Here is a 22,285-nt window from a genome sequence, read left to right on the forward strand (position 1 = left end):
CCCATGTGGCCACTGGGCAGCTCCAGGCAGGACTTCCACAGGAGCCAAGGGGACAGTCAAGTCTCTGCCTTGACACCAAGGCAGAGATCTGTAAATCCTGCCAGGTTCCTGGGGGACCTCGGGCCTCCCCGACCCCAGCCGCAGGACCAGAGGGGCTAACGTGGGGGGGGGGGACCCCAGTCCCCTCCCAACTCCTCGGGCAAGTTCTGTCCCTCCTCACCCACCCTCCCCTGACTCGGGAGCTCACCACTTTCTGCCCTCACACATTTCTCGTCTCAGCGTAAGGAGGAAATGCCCCTGCTCCTTCCTGACCCAGCCCCCATCCTGCACTGTGACCCCCCCCCCAGCTCTGTGACCCCTACTAGTCCTCAAGTGGAGTCCCAACCACTCCTTTAAAACCATGCTCAAAGACCCCCACCCAGCCTCAGCCCCGATCCCTATCGTCCTGTCCTTAGCCCCTGTCCTTCCTGACCCTGGGGACCACTGCCCCGTCCAGACCCCCCTTGGCCCTGGTCAAGGATCAGCGTCGGAGCCTTTACTTGGTGTGGAGGGCACGGCCACTTCCGGCTCAGCCCTCACCCGCTATCAGGTGTGATCCGCTCCACCCCCCCACCTCCCACCGCCCGCCTTCACGTGACGTCACTCAAGGGCTCCCCCGTGCCTCCACGGTAGGCTTGCTGGCTGCCCTGAGTCCTCTGTGCTGATGGCCAGGCCTCTCCACACCCCTCCTTGTCCGGCCACACTTCCCTGAGGGCGGCCTGCCCTTGGTCTGAGGTCACAGCCTCAGAGCTGGCTGCGAAGGGGAGACCAGTGAGCTCGCTCCCCCTCTCCCCTCCCCTCCCCTCCCCGCAGGGCTGTCCCAGTCCCAGTGGGTCAGGACGAAGCAGGAGGTATGTGGGCAGTCAGGCTGGCTCACGGCATGGGCACAGCAGAGGCCCCAGGACTGGACATGGGGACAGAACTGGCCTCCCCACTGCCCCTCAGGCACCCACCCCTGGGCCTGGAGCAGAGACCCTGGACAGCACCCCCCACTCGGCCCCCACACACGCAGGTCCAAGTTCAGGGACACACAGATACGCAGATAGGACGTCATGCCTTGGACACAGAAGCAGGGGACAGAACACAGAGGGGCAGGGTCACGGGCAGGGACGTGCACGCAGCACACAGCCCCGATGACGCTGAGGGCGGTTGTGGAGGACGCGGGAGTAGGGACATGAGGGGGTGCCCCACAGGAGAGAGTGGCGGCTGGCCGGGGGTCAGCCAGCTCCAAGAGGACACCTCCAACCACCCAGGCCGGGGAGAGGCTGCTCCAGACGGGGGCCAGGGACCGGCTGGACAAGACGGACAAGGGAGGAGAGAGGCCTGTAGCAGGGAACCCCCAACTGCCCGGGCAGCGATGGGTCAGTACACAGGGGGGCGGGGGGATGTACACTGACCCCCCCCACCCTCTCCTCTGGGCGAGGTCTCTGGGGTGTACGGCCAGTAAAGGGCAGGTGCTGGGGTGGAGATGCCCGTGGGATTCGGGGGCTGCCCGGCCCTGCCCCCACAGCACCCCCCTCTTCTGGAACGTTCAATCAGTCCCCACGCAGGGCACCACAGGCAAGAGCTTTTGCCAGGGGGATCCCAGGCTTGGTCTACACAGGGAGGGTGGGCCCTGGGTCCGCAGGCCTGTGCCCGATGCCCCACCCATCCCACAGGGAATCAGCGGGAGTGAGAGCCCCACCCCCACCCCCTGCAGACACAGCAATTGGGGCAGCGCTCACGGTCCTCCCGGGTCCAGGGAGGGAGCACCCCTGGCTGGGACAGCGGAAGCCGTGTCCACCCGCTCTGCGCTCTGCACATGGGGCCAGTGGGGAGGGGGGGAGGGCGGGGAGGGGCTCAGCTACTGAGACGAGGCAGAAGCAGGACGAGGAACAGAAGACAAGGCAGGACGGACGGATCCAGCCGGAGAAAGCAGCTGACGGGGGAGGGGACCAGTCAAGGGGGGAACCGGGCTCCAGGCAGGGAGGCCACAGGGGGACCAGGGCAGCGCCTGCGCCCGGCGTGGGGGACACAGGCTGGGCACGGGTACAGGGCTGCAGGCCGGGGCGGGCCGGGGGCCGGGGGCCGGGGCGGCCCTGCACCGTCCCAGACAGAGAACAACCACACCACACACGCTGTCCGTCCCATGCATCTCCTACCTGGAGGCCCCGTAGGATTGAGTTTGCGAGCTTTCAAGTGTTTTCACACACACACAAAGGGAAGAGAACGGAAATTTTAAAAGAACGGGATAAGAAAAAGAAAATTAACCAAATGGTTGAGGAAAGTGGGGGAAACAACAGAACAAAGAAAATTAGCGCCAGGGTCGGCCCACTCAGGCCCGAGGGACGGTGCCGGGAAAGCCAGAGCCTTCAGCACTCCCGGGGAAGGGGGACGTTCCAGAGAGTGCCCGCCAGCGTGGCTGCTGAAGGAGGGGCGGGGCCGCGGCCTCCGCCCAGGTGACAGAGCGGGGCGGTGGTACCCTGCCTGGACATCGCTACCTCAGGATCCCCAGGGGGACGTCGTCCCAGCCCAGAGCCCCAACCCGCTCTGGCAGCCCAGCCCACTCTTCCGGTGAGGGCTCCTGGCTGGACGCCAGTAGGTACAGGTAAGGGACATCCAGGGGCTCGGACGCCCCCGGGCTCAGCTTTGCCCCCGCACCCCGCCCCAGGCAAGGATGGGCCTGCAGGGCAGTGTCTGCCCCGAGGGTCCCCAGCCCCCCTCGCCTCAGACCTTGTTCTAAGCCAGAGCCCAGCACAGACAAATCCTGGGGTTGGCCGGGACTGCCAGCTGCTGGTGACCACGCTGCCTCCACCAACTGCCCCCAGCGCAGGCTTCCTTCCGGCCCTTCTGTCCCACCCGAGGGCGCCCTCGAGCGTCTGTGTGCTCTGTGCTGTTGGGGACTCCTGCTCCTACAGGCTCGATGTGGCCCCTCCCCCACACAGAGACCCTGGTCCTCGCTGAAGGACAGAGGTTACCCTTCACTTCCAAAGCTCCGGGGCCCGCCCTGGTGGGCACTACGCCGGGCCGCGGGCCTCCGCGAGTTCTCGGGAGGGGCCTGTCTTCACGATGCTCACAACATAACGTGACCCACAGCAAGGAAGGGAAGCAAAGGGTGGGTGGAGGTGGAAAGTAAGAGCCACGAGCTATAAAACAAAGAACAAAATTAATGCTGCGAAATAAATCACACACAGAACTCCGTGGAAAGTACACACGTTGTTTAAAAAAAAAGGAAAACTCAATTAAAATAATGAACAACCAAAAAATGGGGCTTCAGAACAGACACGATGACGAGCAGGCGGTGTGCCGTGGGGCGGGGTCCCGGCGGGCGGGCGGTACCTGTACATGGGCACGGTCACCGTGCGTTCATAGTACTGCCACGTCGAGTGCAGGTCTGTGCGAGACAGGTTGGTGGCATAGAACCTCCAGGCGGACTGTGGATGGGAAGCGGGCGAGGGTCAGACCATGCCCATGCCCCTGAGGGCCTCGCCCCTGCCCGGGCCCCGTCCGGCCCCACTCCCGCCTCAGTTTACCCTCTGGAGAAGGGGCACACGCCACCACAGGTCACGCTCGCAGCCCGTCTACAGCGAGCCTTTCGTCGTCCGCCTCACCCGACCCTTGGCGGTTGGGACCTGCCACGGTGGCCGCTCCTGCACTCCCCGAGCCTGATGGGGATGCCACCCTGGGTGCGGGCGGGGGGTGACTCAGGAGCCGGGGGGCAGGGGCAGAGCCAGGGACACACAGCCGGACCCTCCCCAGTGCAGTGGCCCAGCCTCAGCCCGCCCTGGGCTCCTGTTCCCTTTCCTTTCGATTGTGGCGAAATACACAGAGCACGGGGTCCGCCGTCTCAAAGCGCGCAGTCCGGGGGCAACGGGTCCACTCACACTGCCGTGCAACCACCCCCATCTCGCTCCACACTCGCATCCCCCCAAAGAGTCACACGCCCCAGTGCGGGGGCGTCGGGCATCACCTGCACCCGTCTCTACGGCGTCCTGTCCTGGACACAACCACACAATACGTGCGTGGCCTTTCTTGACTGGCTGTTTTCACGAAGGTTTCAAGGCCCGTGCACGTCGTAGTGAGTGTTAGCGTTCTGTTCTAATGATCGAATAACGTTCAACGGCACGGAAACACCGCATTTTGTTCGTCTGTTCGCGGACATTCGAGTCGTTTCCACTTTCTGGCTGCTGTGAATCCCCCAGGAGCAAACGTTTGTGGAAAAGTTGTTAGCTGAACATCTGTTTTCAGTTCTTTTGGGTACACACCTGGGGGGTTTGCTGTGACGTAAGGCAGCACTTACCCCTCTGAGGCACCACCCAGGGTTCTCAAGGGGCTGCACCCCTGCACCCGCCACCAGCAATGCGCCATCATCCCGCTCCCGCCACATTCCCACCGCCTGAGGCGCTTCTGACTCGCGTTTCTCTCATGAATGACGTTGAGCATCTTTTCACGTGCCGACTAGCCGCCTGGACATCTTCTCTGGAGCCACGTCTGTCCGAATTCATCTCCTAATTGGTTTGTCTTTTTGTTGTTCAATTGCTGGAGCCCCCTTATGTGTTCTGGATACCAGAATCTTACCGGAAACAGGATTTGCAAATGCTTTCTCCCATTCTGTGGGTTAGCTTCTCACTCTCTCTACGGTGTCCTTTGAGGCACAAAAGGTTTTAACTTTGATAAATTCCCATGTATTTTTCTTTTCTGCTTGTGCTTCAGGTATCAGATCTGAGAAACCAAAGCCATGGAGCTCTACACCTATTTTCTTGTAAGGATTGTATAGTTTCGGCGCTCAAATTTAGGTTTTGACCCATTTTGAGTAAATTCTGCATGAAAGTAAATCTTCACTCTTAAAACTGGATCTTCAGCAGTCCCGACACCGTTTGTTGCAGAGACATTCTTTCCCGTTGGAGGTTTGCAACATCACAGTTTGGGGGCTTGTTTGGGGGCCTAAAACATGGTCTATCCTGGGGAATACTCCCGTGGGGCTGACAGGATGTGGGGGGCTGCCCTGGGGGGATTTGCAGGTCCTACACATCCTGCGCCCTTGTACCGAGGATGGGGGGGGGGGTGCTGACATCTCCAGCTATTATTACACAAGCATCTAGGTCGCCCTGTAATTCTGTCAGGTGTTGGCTGCACATACTCTGGGGTTCTGCCCCCAGTGTGGACACGTCTACCCCTGTCCCTACACTCGGACTCTTGTCAATGCGTCATCACCTCCTTGGTCTCTCTTAACAGTGTCTGCCTTAGTGTGTTTTGTCTGCTCCGACCACAGCCCTCCCAGCCCCCTTCGGGCCACCGTTCCCTGAGGGGTTCCTGTCTTCGTTGCTGCACTTTTCAGCCTGTCGCTGTCCTTGGGTCTAAGGAGTCTCCACAGACAGCACACCGCCAGGCACATCTCAAATCCGTTCTCTCAACTGCTGCCTTTCAAGTGGGAGAGGGGGGTGCACTTACGTGCAAAGTGGTCACGGACAGAGCCCTCTGTGCGTGCGGGCTCCCAGCGCCTCGTTTCTGCCTTCGGTGCTCGCTTTTTCTGCTAGGTTATCTTGAGCCTCTTCTGAATTTTTAGCAATTGTTTTCTTAATGGCGACCGTGTGCCTCACGGTGAGCGTCTCACACAAGCATCTAGTCTGAACCAGCTTAGCTGCCACGGCGCGCGAACGCGCCCCTCTTCCACCCCCTTCCTCTCCTCCACCCCCGCCTCTCCTCCACCCCCTGGTGTTGAGCCCCTTACGTCTCTACACGCTGCACACCAGAAAAACGGATCTGTGATCACTGCCCCACGCGTCTGCCTTTTAAATCACATGAAGAAACAAAAGACGAGTCACAAGTCAAAAGCACACCACGGCCGGCTTTGACATTTACCCCGCGGTTACCTTCTTACCAACGCTCACAGCCCCGGGGCCGCTCCAGCCCTGAGGTCTCCAGGCGGGCAAAACACAGGCAAAGCCCTGTGCTGACCTTCTGGAACAAGGCCACGCCAGGGACTCCCCAGGGCGGAGGGCAGGGGCAGGCAGGTGCCTTTAACCCCACACACAGCCCACAGTCCTGTGCTCACAAGCACCGCCTCCCCTGGTTGTTGTAAAATTCTGATTTAGCTCCTGAGTCCCCAAAACAGGATCCGGACAGGTTTGCTAATCCGTGTGCCTTTGGCACAGAAATGAGGTGCCGGAATTCTGTCCTCCGCCACGTCCAGTGACCTCCCTGGTCCCTAAGCTTTAATCCAAACCCTCGACTCGAACGTGGGGTCTTGAGAGAGAGGCTCCGGACCCCTGCTCCTGTAGTCTGAGCGGTGCCTCCCCATCACCTGCCCACCGGCCCCGGGGACTCCCCAACGGGCTCTCCACGGCTCGGGGCCCCCACGCTGCCCGCTTCCCTGCCTGTGATGTTCAGGGCCCGGTATCCTCTGCACACGCATCTCCTCTCCTGCACCTCTGCGTCCAGCCAGGGCCTCACCCCTCCACTCCAGGCCTCTGGCCAGCCGCTGTGCGCACCTGCCCTTGAGGGCCGACCGGCTTCCCAAACCCCACACTCCAAACCTCCTCCCAACCTCTCCAACCTCCTGGACGCTCCTAGCGAAGCCTGGGGCATCTCCTTCTGCCCTCCCCTCCCTCCCTCTCTGGGTCCCGTCCCTCCTGCCCCTCCCTCTCCAGGCCCCCGTCTGGGCCCACCCTCAACCCGGATTCACAGAGAACACCAGAGCACCTTGCCCACCTGTGGGGACCTCAGCACAGGGCAGGGGATGCCTCCCCTCCCTGTCCCGCTGCTATTCAGAGCCTGTCCCGGGCCCTCCGAGGGAGGATGTCCATTCCCTTGGCGGTAGGGGGGCACTCTGGCAAACTGTGGACCACGTGCAAAGGCAATGAGGTGGATACCTGGCCGGGCACCTTAGCTGCCAGAAGGACACAGACCATTGGAGACTTCCAGAGCATAGAGGGCCCGAGCCTCTGCTGGGGCTTCCCCCGCTGGTCTGTTCCCGTCTGGGCGCCGGGAATCGCAGCCAGGTGACCAGCTACGCAGCTGTGCAGCTGTCCCAGCCTGTAATCCCGAGCAGCGGGGCTGCGGTCCCACCACCTGCCTCCAAAGAAGGATCCAGGCACCGCCGTCCGACCAGCAGTCCCCCGAGGCATCGCCCGTGACCGCGCGCCACTCGTGTACCGGGACTCCCTGCAGCCCCGCCCACAAGCTCAGTGTCTGTCCACCGGGTGGACACCCGAGCCTCGCCCCTGAACTGCCTGAGTCCTGACGGGGGACAGGCACGCAGGACACTCACGGGGGGAAGCGGGACAGGCGTGTGGCTGCTAAGAGGGCCTCCAACCTCGGCGCCACGTGCACGTGCGCGGTGAGGCCGTGGCCCTTGTCCCTCACGCTCTTTCGCATTTGAAAAATAGCCATTTGCAGCTTTTATGGTGAAAGGTAAATGCGCACGCGCGCACACGCGCTCGCACGCATGCAGTACGCGCACGCCGCCTGTACGCACTCACACGCCGCACGCATGCGCAGGAGGCTGTCCCCTGGGAAGCCCACGGCTCCCCAGGTCCGCCGGCGCCCATGGGCTTTGGAGGGGCCCCTCGGGCAGCCTGCTGCTCAGGCTCGGGAGGCACTGCTAGATCCCGAGGGGCCCCTGTGACCCCAGCAGTGGGAGGGGCTGTGTGAGCGCGGGCAGCGAAGCTGAGATGCCACACCTGCCCGGCAGGGGCCCCGTGAGCGGCACGTCAGGGGTACCTGTGACCGCCTGGTCTAGTGCCCGGGGCCCACGCAGGACGACGGCCACACCCTCCCCCACCCCCACCCCGGGTGTCACTACAGGTACTGCAGCCTTAGGCGTCTGCACCTGGCTTCTGTGCCCAACACGTTCCTGCAAAGGAACAAGGGCCGTGCACGTCGCCGGGGCAGGGGAGACACAGGGGCCAAGGTGGCCCCCCCTTAGCAGGGCCGTGCCAGGAGCGCCCCGGGAATCCCATGTGGGGCCACCTGGACTCACCTGGATCAGGCCCGCTGCAGGGTTCCGCCTCTTCTCAAAGTGCTTCTGCCGGTGCTGCTCTTGAACTTTCAGAGCAAAGCCAGATCCCAAAATGCCCTGCAGATCATCAGGGTCAGACCACGTGCTGGGGACCACAGCCCCACCCCCGCACCAGCCTGCACACCCCGGGGCCTCGCTGGCTCTGCCTTCCCTCCCCCTCAGTCGCCCGTCACCTGGGGACCATGCTGGGGAGAAACACTCGGATTTAGGGTAAAGGAAAACCTCCACCTTGTGGGAGTGGGCCGGGCCCACAGATTACCCTCCCTCCCGGTTGGCCTGCACTGAAGCAAGTGCAGCCCAAGCTCTGGGTGGCAGCCACCTGAGGCAGCTGTGTCCCCACCAGCCACCCCTCTGACCTGTCCAGCTGTGGGTGACACCAGAAACACCCCCCCCCCACCCCCGCCGGAGATCTGACAAGGCAGCCTCATCACCACGAAGCACGCTCTGGCTCACAGGGATCCCACTGGTTAATCCCATAGGGCTGGGAGGGGCTGACAGTGACCACAGATGCAGGGTCTGAAGCCACAGCTGGAGGAAGGTCAGTGTGCTCCCACGGAGGCTCACAGAAGCCACCCGCACCCTGCCTGCACAGCCCGGGAAAGGGTGTCCTTGCACCATACCTGCTGCCTGCGGCTCCTGGGGTGCCAGGGACCCTGCTGGCAGCCACGCTCCCATCCCATGGACCCCAAGTGGACAGGTGCCCCAAGCTGCGTGTGGCCACCCCGGGGCTCGCCAAGGCAAGAGGGGCCACGGGACTTACCGCAGGAAGAGCAAAGAAGGAGACGCCAATGAGGGTGAACGTTGCAGCCAGGAGCCTCCCGTTCCAGGTCTGGGGGTACTTGTCCCCATAACCAATGGTCGTCAGAGTGATCTGTAGGGCGGCAAGGCCGGTCACTCGGCCAGCTTGGCAGTGACCGCCGTGGACACCTGCAACCCTGAGCTGGACACTTCCAAAGCCCCTGGGAGTCTTACACGCAGCGACCTCCCACACCGTTCGGGGTGAGCTGGACAGGCATGGGGACCACCCTCCCACGCCACCCATACGAGGCCCAGGGGACCAGGCTCCCCATCACCATCCTTCCCCCCCTGCAACAACCACATCAGAACTCTCCGGATCCTTTGTCTTGCCCTACGTGCCAGGGCAGGATGTGGGGGTCACCGGAAGCCTGTGTTACCATTTCACACGCATGAGGGCAGAAGAACCCGTCAAGCGGCCTCCCCCAGGACAGAGGCGGGGGCAGCTCTGGGCTCAAGGCCAGGCAGCAGCCAGGAAGTGCAGAGTCAGGGGCTGGACAGGAACGGTGCTGAGCAGGAGCCCCGGGGGACAGATGACGGGGACAGGATGGGGACCGTGTGGTGGGACGTGTGGAGGTGACATAAGGCCAGAACGGGAAGGGTCCCCAGAGGTGTGGCCGGAGCGCAAGCTGCTCTGTTGTACAGCGGGGAGAGCAACGCCCATGCAGAGGGGTGCTTGGGCACACAGGAGGGCCCGCTGCCCATGGAGCAAGCCCCAGGTGGCCCCTAGCAGACTTGCCAGTGGGGATGGGTTCACGCTGTTGGGGACAGGGGCACCTGTCACCACCCACCTGCAGCCCCTGGAAGCTGTCCCCGGGTGCCGCACAGGGCCTGCCATGAGTCTGGGAGACGCCCTGGGTAAATGGAGGCCCCGGGGGTAGGACCTTCAGGGCCTGTTTACATACAGCAAGAAACAGGCCCAGGCGAGGGGCCACCGTCCCCATTCCCGCCAGTGCAGAAAGTTTTGGAAAGTCACAAGTAATGAGGAAGGGCAGCCAGGAGTGGGTGTGGGCAGGAAGGAGACCCACTTCTCACCATAAAGCTTCCCTGGTAGAATCTTCACCTTGTGTGAGGATTACAGTTAAGATTTTTAACATAAACTAAGCGTATTTTAAAGACAGGAAACGCTTCAAACCACCACTCTCTGCAAAAACGCCAAAGTTGTGCAAAGAAGCCTGGAGAGCAAGGGTAGGACCTGGAGGAGGGGCTCAGGGTCAGGAGGTGGGAAGAAACCTGGAGTCCACGGGGCCACTCTGTGGCCGGACACCTTGGTCCTCACACAGAAGAAATCATATCCATATGACAAAGGAATCTTGAAAATGAAATTAAAATCCAGCAGGCGGAGATGTACGGCTCCAGACGCCTCCTCGGGGCCGGACAAGGGGTGAGGAGACAGACAGAGATAAGAGGACACATCCTGAGGCCCGTTGGGCCCGGAGGGAGGGCAACGAGGTAGCTCACGTGCACAGGAGAACCCCCCACCCAGCCACATTCCAGAAACACGTGGGAGAGGATCCCGGAAGTGTGGCTCCCGACAGCCGGGAGGGCGTGGGAGTGGGACCTCGCAGACGCCCGGGTCTGAGAAAACCCTCAGAAAGCCATCGGCCTGCTCCTCCAAAATGAGGGCAGATTCGAGGGGGGCATCGGGGCGGGCCTGGGCAGGACGAGCTGTGGAGACTCCCCAACCCCCGCGAGGGTCCCCCACAGCCGCGCAGGCCTACAGGGCAGAAGAAAGGGGAGGCTCAGGCTGGACGTTTTCCAAGAATGACGAGCACAGGGGACGGGGCACCACCTCATTCTGTCACAGCACAGAGTGAATAATTCACGTCTGAAGTTTAAATCCGGAAACAGCAGCGTAAGCATATTGTTGGCAGCATGGAGGCAAACCCCAAGAAAAGCCACAGGAGCCCTGCCCAGAGGGCGGGGAGGGAGTGCGGGGAACTGCGTGGTCACTCTAACACGCACACACTATTCATCATGTTTAAGTACTACTTGGATAAAACACTTAAGTAGCCGTTTCGGTTCCATTCTTCAAGATGGGAAGGCCATGGCCCACGAACAAGGCCTGGGGCAGGGCAAGCCTGGTCACCGGCGACTGGCCCACGGCCCACCCTGCTCCTTCCCACTCGGCTAGGGCACAGCACACAGACTCCAGGCTGCACGGCGATCGATAAGATGATTCTGGATAAAGTGCGTTCTCACTGAGATGCGTGTAAAAGCTGCATATTCCTTTCGCCACTGGATCTGAAGTATCTGCCCAAGGCCACGCAGCCAGCATTTGTGGAAGGGGGCATGGGGTCCCAGGACCAGCCACTCATCCCCAGGCCAAGCGCCCGGCACCCTCGGGGCATTCCAGCACCCTGCCTGGGGACATCCGTGGTTTCAGGCAAGGAGCCAGGCCAGGCTCCATCCAGCTAATGGGGATGACGCCCACAGGGCAGGGCCACAGACACAGCGCTACCCCAGGGTAGCAGGGTGGGAGGGACCCTTCAGAGGCTGGCCCAGGAAGAGGCGGGTGACAGGGGAGGGGCGCTCCGGGGCCCTGGGAGCTGGGTGGCCATGAGCAGGGGCTGTGGGCCCACAGACTCTCTGCCTGCCCAGACGGGCAGCCCGGAAGGTGAGGCCCAGGAGGGCCAGGGGCTCGATTTCGCTTTTCCAGACTCTCCGTGTGACGGAAGGGCTGTCCCCTCCTCCCTCCAGCACAGAGGCCTCACACACCGGTGGCCAGTAAGGAAGGTGGGTGACCAGGCAGGGCCTCTCCGCCCACTGCCCAGCCCCAGAGAGACCTCTGCAGCCAGAGAGCCCCTGTGACTCTGCCATGCCCTGGGGGCAGGGGGCACATCCTGGAGGTGGGGTGGGGGACAGCAGGAGGAGGGCCCCCAAGGAAGGCGGTGCCAAGCAAGCGGGTCCCCAGCGAAGGACGATGACCCCAGCTGCCAGGACTCACCAGGCCCCACCAGAGAGCATCAGCGTAGGTATCAAAGTGATCGTTCTCGCCCTTCTCTGCCAAGTACACCAGAAACGAGGCCAGGATGAGGCAGAGGAAGCCGATGTACCAGGCAGTCACCAGCTCCTGAAAGAGAGGGTCATGTCCTGGCTCCCTGGCCCCAGCAGGCACCACGCCCAGTCCAGCTCTCTGTCCCCACAGAGCCCTCGGCAGCCCAGGCCGGCACCTGCTTGGCCGCATGGCCCTTAGCACAGGGCTGCTGCGGGGGCGGGAGGGATGGTGTGTGTGGTCCTGGCTGTGTGGTCCCTCTGCCACGTGGCCCCTGCACCTGCTCACCCAAACCCAGAGGACGGCCGCTCAGTACAGCCCAGCTCACCCCGTCCACCAGGTATGGGGAGCACCCCCACAATCCTGAGGCATTCCCGCTGCAGATCTAGGACTGCTGAGAACCTGTCGCACCTCCCCACGCCTGGAGCAGGCAGCCCGAATGCCCACTGGCTGCCCTCCTTGGGGACAGACCCCCGCCCCGTCCAGCCTCAGGACTCAGACAAGGACAGGAAAGGAGGCCACTTGGGCTGGCGGGGTGCAGTGTGGGCCTCGTGGGGGCTGCCTGGGACACAGGGCTGGGCTCCTGCCAGGACGTGGGGCAGGGGGCACCTCAGGGCAGCCGCTGTGAGCCCGGGCGGCACAGACCCAGGCTCACCCACCAAGCACAGAGCGAGCCGCAGAACAGCCGCTCTGGAGAGAGACGACCAGACGGACCGGGTCATGGAAAGACGCCCCCAGAAGAGGGGATGGGCTGGTTCCCAGCTGACCCGCCCCCTGGGCTCGGTCCAGCAGGGCTGTGACCCCGCGCCAGCGCTCACCTTGCTGTGGGCGTAGACCACGGAGCCCAGCAGCTTCCAGGTGCCGCCGCGCCGGTCCATACGGATCATCCTGAGGATCTGTAGGAAGCGCAGGCTCCGGAGAGCCGACGTGGCGAACACGTTGCCCTGGGAGCCAGCGGCCAGCACGGCGATGGAGGCGATGAGCACCATGATGTCTGCGGGGGACGTCGTGGCTCGAGGCGGGGCCGGCCCCCTGCACCTCCGTGCCTGGTGCAGATGAGGGCGGGGCCCCCAGCCACGTGGACGCGTGGCAGCACGGGGACGCCACGGCCGTCCACCTAGTCCAGCCTTGCCCGGCACGGCTGCTGTCCTGCCACCTGTCCCCTCCTCCCGCCACCAGGCCGAGCTCACCACAGGCTCGGATGCCAAGAGGGCAGGTGGGAGAAACTTCCAGAAGGAGCCAGTCCTCAGCTTCAGCCTCAGCCCGCCTCCCGTGCCCACACACACTCAGCTCTTCCCGGAGCTGGCAGCCCCCGCCTGCATGCACACGTGCACACACACACACACACACACACACACGCCCCGCTCACCTGTCACACACACACATGTGCACACATACGTGCACACGCGCACCCCGCTCACCTATTACGCAGAAAGGCTTCCGGGCAAACTTGAGCCGCCCCCTCCAGCCGCGGTACCGGCAGCAGCAGCCGGCCGCCCAGATCCGCACGAAGTACTCCACCCCGAACACCACGATGGTCACGATTTCCTGCAGGAGAGGCCGCGTTGAGCCACCCCCGGGCCTGCGTCAGGGCTGGGACCAGCCTGGCTGAGCGGGAGTTAGGGTGGGGGGGCCCGGCCTGTGTGGGCCGGTGTCAGTGGGAGGGGTCCCACACTCTGGACCCGGATCAGCCTCCTCGAGCGGCCCCTCTGTCGCCAACAGCAACGGAGACATCGCTCTGTGGTTGCCATGGCGCCCGCCCCTGCCTGTCAATTGCTGTCAGCTTCTCAACCCCCGTCCCACGCCCACGCCCGCCAGGAAACACCCCACACCTCGGGGCCAGGGGGCCGCCTGGGCCCTCAGGCTCCAGTGAGCAGGGGGGGAAGCGGTGGGGGAGTGGGGTGGCTGTCAGATGCTGCGGGGACACAGGGAGGGCAGCGGGGTGGACCGTGTGTGGGGAGAAGTGGGTGGGAGCACTGTGACAGTCGTGGTGGACGCTGCGAGAAGGCTCATGTCAGGAGGTGAGGCCGGAAGGGGCCCAGGTCCACCAGGCTGGAGCTGGAAGAGCACGGGCCACAGTGGGGGGGGGGGGGGGGGGAGGGCGTCTCTGCGGGGGAGGCCAGGCTCATGCAGGAGCAGGTTGGGGGGGGGGTCAGAGGCTCGGAGGTGTGGGGATGGACCAGCGACCACAGCCTCCGTGGCTGCACACCCGCGGGGGCTCACCAAGATATAGAGTGCGCCCTCGGAGCTCTTCTCGTACTCTTTGATGGTGGAGAAGACGGACAGCACGAGGCAGGAGAAAACCAGCAGGAAGCTGCGGGCAGAGGCAGAGGGTGTCAGCGGCCGCCACAGAGGGGCCAAGGAAAAGCACGCCGCACGCACGCCCACAGCGCCCCCGGGACTCCTGCCTCAACAGCCCTGGGCTTTGAGACGGCCCCCAGGCTCTCGGGGGGACACTGGCTACCGCGTGGACATCCCTCAATGAAACTCATCCTCCTTGTTCGTAACATTCCCTTTCTCGGCTCCGAAACGGAAACCGCCGATCTTCCAAGGAGCACCGGCCCAGGGCCTTGGCCGCAGACCCGCGTCCGGGCCGCACCCAGCGGGTGCGCAGAAGACCCATCGGTTCCCGAGGGGTGGAACCAGGAGGCCCCATCTGACACCAGCCAGGGTGTCTGTCCAAAGGCTGAAGGTGGGGTCTGAGGGCACAAAGCACACAGTGTGGGGAAGCTGGACAGGGGCCCGCACACCACACCCCTCCCGTGTGTTACTGCCACCCTGGACATGCCAGGGGGAGAGACCACAGTGGGGAGGCCTCTGCGTGGTCCGCCACGAGCCCTGCCCCCCGGCCGCCTGCAGCTGGACGTCCTGCCGGCACATGCAGCCCCCAGACGTCAGGGCCTCGGCCGGATCCCAGGGCATCTCGGGCAGTCGGCCCCACACTCCCCGAAGATGGGCAACCGCGTGCAGAGACACACGACCCTCCCAGGAGCGTGGCTGGTGAGGGCGCTCCCGGCGCGCACCCCACTCCGGAGCAGAGGCACGGACAGCAGATGACGAAGGCAAAGCCGGTGCCCGCTGGCACACACAAAACCACGCGAAGAAACAGTCACATCTCAAAACCACAATTAATTTCCTTTGCTCATTAGACAATTTATTCAATTAACCGAGCGCTGGAAAAAAAATGTCCAGCTCTCATGTGTCTTATATTTATTCATAATTCTCTGCCTGGTGGTATTTTTTCCCGACTCAGTCAGTGGGGAAGCAGCATTTACACACAGTGCCTCTGCCAGGAATGGGGGACCCGGAGACTCCAGGGCTCTGGGTCAGGACCCCGGAGGCCTGGGTGACGGGAGAGCCCACGGCAAGGAGGCCACCCAGCCCAGCTTGGCCCGGGGCAGAGGTGCAGAGAGCCCAGGGGAGACATGAAATCTGGCAGGCTTCCCTGAGAAGGTGTCCACAAAGGCAAGAAGGAATCGGTGGGGCCAAGAAGGGAGAAGGGAAGGGGTGGTCCAGAGAAAGGGACGACAGGGGGTCCCAGGACTCAGCAGAGGGCAAGTCCAACCAGACTAAAGAATGGGGCCTGATGGGCCTGATGCCATTGTCATCCGTGTGGGGGGACCCGGGAGTCCACACTCAGACTCACACCGTACGAAAACATTACCCTGAAGTAAAAAGGGAAGGCCCAAGTCCCAAAGCAACTGGGCCCTCCCGGCCCTGCTTCCCGAGGGCAGCTCTGACTGGCATCTTGGAACATTCCAGAATGGCCTGGCCGTGCTCTACGGACGCAGAGCTCTTCCCAGAAGGCAGGGACTGGGATATCCAGGGCCACACCAGCAATACAGAAGAAAAACCCGAAGCCAGACACGGTGAATGTTCCTAGGCCACCAGGTGAGCAGAGTGAACCCGAGCAGAGGCCACCCGGCTTCTGAGGTTTTGGAGCAGGTGGCCACAGACGGCAGGCGGGGGAAAGGGGTGTGGCCTGCCCACCCGTGAGGAGGAGGAAGGAGGCAGGCAGCCACGTGGGGCACCCCACACCCGCAGCAAAGACAAGCAGATCCCCATGGAGAGAGGCCGCCCACCTGCCCAGCCTCCCAGGCCCAGGACTCGAGTCTCCTACAGATCCCAGAGCCTTCCCTCGCTCCCCAGCTGGCCCTGCAGGCCGCTGAGCAACGGGGAATACACTTCTTTCCAGGCCTCTTCCCATCTGCAGGCACCTTGGTGACAAGGGTGCCCTGCCACGCCCCCTGCCACATCCACACTCATACCCACCTTACACAGGGGAACACTGAGTCTCAGAAAGGTGGTAGGGGGCTCTGCCTCTGGCCTCATGATGCCAGAGCACAGTGTCCTTGGTGATGGGGACACGTGGGTGGGGTCCAGCCCTGGGGAGCCTGGAGGAGGGGCCAGCCTCCTGCAAGGCAACAGGGGAGAGTCACCAAAGCCCCGCAGCCCATGGCGGGGCCCCTGGGCTGCAGCGGTTGGGGCCCTGGGCAGACCTGGAGTTTCCTGTGGGTGCTCTGGGGTCTGCAAATGGCCAGTGTTCCCACAGTCCTTTCCCTCAGCGACCCCGTGACCCTCAGTCCCGGCTCCTGACAGCTGTAGGAGGAAGGGGCCCTTCTTCCCACCCCTCGCCCTAGGAGAGGTGTTGGGGACGGTGCACAGGGAAGACCAGCACCACCGCGGGGGCCCCTCACGACACGGCCACGTGCTCAGAGTGTGTCCCCTCCAGGCCCCGAGGACCGGCGTGGCTCATGAGGAAACGTTCAGATAGAAATCTGTGCTGTGCTGGCGCAGGATGGCTGGTCTGCTTCCTCCTGATGGGGACAGGTGAGTGGCTCTACCCACCCCACAGGCTCATCCCAGCCTGGTCTCTCCAGCACCCAAAGGCCCGGGTGGGGGAGGGCCTTCTCATGCCCTCCAGCCTGGGAACCGTCCAGGCTGCAGGGAAAGAAAGGAGGGAGGAAGCGTCCCCGGTGCCAGAATGGGGCGGTTTCCCTGCAGCCCGAGAATGGTTATGATCGCGAATTCTCCGGCAGCGGTTGCCAAGGAGACCAGTATCTCAAGCAGCCCAGATTCCAGGGGCCGGGATGGGGGGGGTGAGGAGGGGGAGCCAGGGTGACAAGGGACCTCAGATGACGCTCACGAGCAGCGAGGAAGCGGGCCACCTGGAGACGCAGCTCTGGCTGGAAGCACACCCCCGCTGGCTGCCTGCTGCTGCGCCCCAGGACCCACAGCAAACACTGTCTGCACCGGGCAGCAGGAGAAACCGCAGCCAGACGTCAGGAGGGACATCTGAGCCACAGCCCGAGCTCTGAGCAGAGGACTGGCAGGGTCCTGAGGGCTGGGGTCCTGACACACGGACAGCGGTGCGGGGAGGGGCCCAGAGCAGACGCGAGGTGACAGGAGAGACAGAGGACGGTGGAGGCAATCACACTGGCCAGAGGGGCCCCTCCTGGTGGTCAGCCTGCAGCCACACCTGCACGTCACGGGGTGCGCTCTGTGGGCGTGTGCGCGTGTGTGGGTGTGCACACGCCTGTGCGGATGTGCGTGCGCCTGTGCGGGTGTGTGCACATGTGTGCTCTGCCTGCCCCTGCACTTGAGACACAGGGGCAGCGCCCACCTCCGGGGAGAGACTCCTCTGCTTCTGCTTCCGTCTCCCCGTCCCACACCCTCGCCCCATCTGGCAGCAGGGAATTATTTATTTTCTGGGAAAATATGACAGAACCCCTGCCACCTGGCTCCTCAGTCCTGATTCACTGCTGTGGGGCCAACTGGGAGGGTCCCTCGGCACTGGAAGGGCAAAGCCCCCGTGGTCAGGCCCACCCCAGACCCCTTCACAGCCTCCAAAGACTAACTCAGGAGATGGCTGGGGCTGTTAATCTCATTTGTGTACTTAGTGAAATCACCATCTAACAAGGGAGCAGCCGGGATCGGAGAAGGTTGCCAGCACACCACTGTCCCTCCAGCCCCCACTGGCTGCTCTTCAGCAAGTGGGGAAGGGTCTCTGACATCCAGCCCCGCCCCTCCAGGCTAGAATTCACAGTGAGTCTGCTATGCACCAGGCCCACGACAACCCTAAAGGCAGAAAATGTTCTCACCCATTTAACAGATGGGAAAACAGAGGCTCTGAAGCAGCTCACCGTAGCCGTTCAGGGTCGAGCCTGAGCACCGTCTTCCACTGTAGAAATTCCCTCTCCCCAGAATAATGTCCATCCCAATCAGGCTGTGCCTCCCCGGGGGCTGGGTGGCCCAGAAGCCCAGCAGGGCCCGGGGCTGGGCTAGCTTCCAGTGTGAGGCCAAAGCAGGCCCTCCCGTCCAGACTGGCCGCCGGGCCGCGGGAGCCTCCCGCTCACCTCGTCCGCTAGGACTGCAGCCGGCGCTACAGCCCAGAATCTAATTTCGCCCCTAATGAACTGCTCTGCCTGCAGGACACGCTGCCACTTCCAATCTCCAGTAGCGACGGAGCCCGGACTGCTGACGGCTGCTCCAGGCGTAAACCAGATGTGAAAAATCACTTTGAGATCCCGCCAGCGTTGGAGGGAGGCCAAGGCCGCACTCCTGAGACCCCTCTTCTGGAGCCAAGTCTCACCCGTGGGCGCAGCCTGCCCCCAGCCCACCTGAGCCTGCTAATCAGAGAACGGAGGCTTCTTGGTGGCACCTACCTGCACCTAAGGCTGGGGGAGGTGATGGAGGTGCGACGGATGCCTCAACTCAGGAAGTCCCAGACCTCAGAAGGTCCGGCTCTTGGCCCGGCACTTGAGTCCCCCATAAACAGCCTTGGCCTGCCCAGACCCCACCCCCACCTCACTGCACCCATCCACCAACTGGCGCCCGTGGCCACCCCACAGCCACACCTTTCACACTAATGCCCCTTCCTCTCCCAACACCCAGGGCAGGAAGGTGCTCTCAGGGGACCCCTTGAAGCCCCCCACTGGCCAGTGACCCCAGGATGGCCAGGGTCCCTCCAAGGTCTCTCTGGACAGGGGGCCATGCAGGTCAGATGTCCTTCCCTCCCTGAGCCTCGCCCCCTAGTCATCCACCCATCAGAAGCCCCAAGTTCACAGGGGCCCCCAGCCCCCCTTTTGCCCACTGCAGACCTTGCCCCCCTCCCCAAGAGAGCCAGCATCCTGGTGAAGCGCCAGGTGCTCCAGGACTGGGAGGTGTGCAAAGGGACTGAACCCAAGGGGCCAGGGCAGGAAGCCCGCTGGCTCAGCACACAATAAAGGCCATTTCCCCAGGTGCCTCCTGCTCAATCCTGGGAGACCGGGGTAATTACCACCTGGCTCACGCGAGCACACCCGAGGGGCTCCCCCCACCCCCCACCCCGCCCACACAGGGGCTGCGCCGCAGTCCCTACTTTGCACTCCTGGGTCTTCTCTGCCTCCCCAACCCCACCCTTCTCATAGATGATTGTGACCTCCTCCAGGCTCACAGCCTCCAGTCAGAACCCTTCTAGGTGTCTCCTTTCCTCCAAAGACCTCATCTTGGCTCTTCCATCTGATGCACCCTGTGTCCCGTGTCCACCATGCCCCACTGCAAACACCTGCCACCCCCACCAGAGACCATAGGAAGTGTGCTTCGCCCCCCTCTTGTCTATTTCTCAGCTTCCACAAGCCAGCTTCCCTGCCCCAGGGCCTTTGCACACACTCCTCTTACTGCCTGGAGTTCTTTCCTGCTTGCACATCCACCATAGGGCTGGCTCCTCCTTGTCCTCAGGTTTCTGACAGGCTGCCCAGCCTTCCTACACTGGTACCCTCTGAGCAGGGGTCCATTCATTTCCTCTCCTGCTCTCTCTGCTGGCCCCCGAGTACACAGCCAGAACCCACACACAGGAGTGGCATGTGCATCCTGACGCATGACAGCCAAGATGGCCCTCGTGAGGTCAGATCCAACTGGAGAGCAGCCCCCAGCCCCATTCAGACAAGGCTCAGTGGTGCATCCTGAGCAGTCTCTAAACACCACTGGAAAGAACTGGAAAGAAGGGGCCCATGGGTAGGAGGCCTGTGTCCTAGAGGGACCCAGAGAGCTTCCAAAGGCAGAGCATGGGGGTCCTGAGACCAGGAGGGGCTTGGCCCTGTCTGAGGAGCCTGGCCACACAGGAACCCACAACAGGGTAGATGTGGCTCACTTCCAGCAAGGCCACACCCCAGAGGAAATGACGGAGGTAACTCGTGCCCGTCCATACAATCACAGGGGAGCCTCGTGCAGGATGAGGAGGGTTCCTCTGAGGCAGCCAGCACTGCTGTGGATGTGAGCAGAACTGTCATCTGCTGAGAAGACATCAGCTTTTGGGGAGAAGGTGCTCAGCAGTGGGATCAGTTAGGACCACGCCCCACAAAACATCCCACGTTCCCTACGTGAGCACAGGAACCAACAGACCTGCCTCCCTGCCCCACTGCCCCCTGATGTTGATGGGACAGCCAGGCCTGCCTCCCCCAGGGTCAGTCTCCCCCAGACTCTTCCTGAAGAGCCTCCAACTGGCTCTTGGGCTGGCCCATCCCCTGTGCTCCCACGGCGCACAGCTCTGGCATACTGGTCCCCTAAAATCATCCCTAGTGAGTGTTTTCTTGGACTCCACTCACATGCCTCCAAGTGACAGGAGGCTCACCCACAGGCAGAACCCCTTTTTAACATGCCCCCTCCTTGGTCCCAGTCCTCCCCCAGGCGTGTGCGTGGGGTCCATTCTCCAGGCCAGCACCCACAGCCACTGTCTCCTCCCAAGCTATAAGCCACTGAGGGCACAAGGTGAGGGGAGTCAGGGACAGGGCCACCTTGTCACCCAGGGAGCACCAGAAGCTCTTATGACAGAGACAAAGCCCAGTGCTCACCAAACAGGCACATGTAATTCCACAGGGAAACTTCACAATACGTCATTAGCGTGGAAAAGGATTAGAGAAGTCTGAATCCTATCTCGTTTAAAAAACGCATAGGATGGGGGCGCCTGGGTGGCGCAGTCGGTTAAGCGTCCGACTTCAGCCAGGTCACGATCTCGCGGTCCGTGAGTTCGAGCCCCGCGTCGGGCTCTGGGCTGATGGCTCAGAGCCTGGAGCCTGTTTCCGATTCTGTGTCTCCCTCTCTCTCTGCCCCTCCCCCGTTCATGCTCTGTCTCTCTCTGTCCCAAAAATAAATAAAAAACGTTTGAAAAAAAAAATTTTTTTTTTAAATAAAAAAAATAAAAAAAATAAAAAAAAAAATAAATAAATAAACGCATAGGATGGGCACAGATGCCTGAAAATAAACCAGGTGACACAAACGTTCTTCCCGTGTTTGACTGTATCTTCCCAGCTCCCCACAAGGGGTGTGTATTATTTCTGTCATCAGCAAAGACGACAGACCATACCCAATGGTTTAAGAAGCTGCTGGCGCCCCTCACTCAGGCAGGGTTGAAACACCTGCTTTCTGTCCATGCCACATTCATTCAGCTTTTGGCTAGTTAAACCACACATGCCTCAGACACGCAGGCAAGAATGCTAACTGGGAAGAAAGGATCGCTGGGAGCACAAGCTAAATCTAGAGATGCAAGCAAGTGGTCCAGGTGAAAAGGGCTGGTGCTTGTGCAGCCTCCCCAGCCCCTTCCCCAGCACCAGCCAAGGGGCCAAGGGGCCCCTCACGCCCCATGGGCCTTGGCTGGTGCCCATGAAGGGCCAGGGCCGTGGGCTCCTGTTCAGCACCATGGCCAGCACCCTCTCCTGCCCAGCACCATGGCCAGCACCCTCTCCTGCCCACAGGCCTGGGGTAGGCCAAGGGAAACCCACCTGCCTTCTTCTTAATCCCATCTGGGACCTAAGCTCCAAAATGCTCCCCTGCTCTGCCCTTGTGCACGTGATGAACAGCACACTGGGTCAGGCCCTGCCCTCCTGAGGGAGGCTCACTGAGGCTCTGTCTGTGGGTGAACAAACTCCCATGGGCCCAGCAGGCTCCTGCAGCAAGCCGTCGGCTGCTGGGCCAGAATTGGCACTTCCACATCCTCTCCCAGTGAACTGGCTTCTCTCTGCGCCTCCCGCAGCTTGTCACCACCTCCCCACAAACCTGGGGTCCCAGGAGAAACTGGCCTTTTCCTCCAAACACTTCAAACATTTTTTTCCAAGCCTAAATGGAAAAGCAAACTCAGAAGTTCTAAGCTCTCTAATTCCGTGGACGGAAAGAGCAAAGCAGACAAGACCTAGGGGGAAGGAGTGCAGCTGGGCAGGGGATGGCCGCACCCTGCAGGCCACCAGGAACAATCCAGGGGGATGCCCTCTGCGGCCGGGCTCACTCGGCACTACCCATCCATCCACTGTGAGCAGCCGACCTGCCACCATCACAGATGATTAAGGGACATCCGGGTACACTGTTCCCAATGACTCCCATTAGGACTTTCTGTACATTTACAACATTATTCCAAGTAATCCAAAAAAATTAGAGACCTAATTGTATTCAGGCTAGATAACCAGTAGAGACTAATGACACTCAGC

The 22,285-nt window shown here is 62.2% G+C and overlaps 1 protein-coding gene across 14 annotated transcripts in view; it reads right to left on the reverse strand.

Annotated features, from left to right (window-relative positions):
* The window catches only part of KCNQ2 (potassium voltage-gated channel subfamily Q member 2), a 51,774-nt gene that overhangs the window by 20,621 nt on the left and 8,868 nt on the right, over positions 1-22,285 (reverse strand). For 10 of the 14 annotated variants that reach the window (XM_086702693.1, XM_086702706.1, XM_086702703.1 and 7 more), the window contains exons 2-9: positions 14,052-14,142; positions 13,250-13,376; positions 12,647-12,822; positions 11,781-11,906; positions 8,799-8,909; positions 8,000-8,095; positions 3,358-3,452; positions 2,181-2,210 (exon numbers count right to left, since the gene is read on the reverse strand). In XM_086702693.1, the coding sequence (XP_086558819.1) occupies positions 2,181-2,210; positions 3,358-3,452; positions 8,000-8,095; positions 8,799-8,909; positions 11,781-11,906; positions 12,647-12,822; positions 13,250-13,376; positions 14,052-14,142 (852 nt within the window). The remainder of the gene's footprint in view (positions 1-2,180; positions 2,211-3,357; positions 3,453-7,999; positions 8,096-8,798; positions 8,910-11,780; positions 11,907-12,646; positions 12,823-13,249; positions 13,377-14,051; positions 14,143-22,285) is intronic. The other 4 variants (XM_086702702.1, XM_086702694.1, XM_086702696.1 and 1 more) reach the window with 1 other exon arrangement.

This window comes from Puma concolor, chromosome A3 (genome assembly GCF_028749965.1).
Source record: "Puma concolor isolate L17-30 chromosome A3, mPumCon1.1.hap2, whole genome shotgun sequence".
Lineage (NCBI taxonomy): Eukaryota > Metazoa > Chordata > Mammalia > Carnivora > Felidae > Puma > Puma concolor.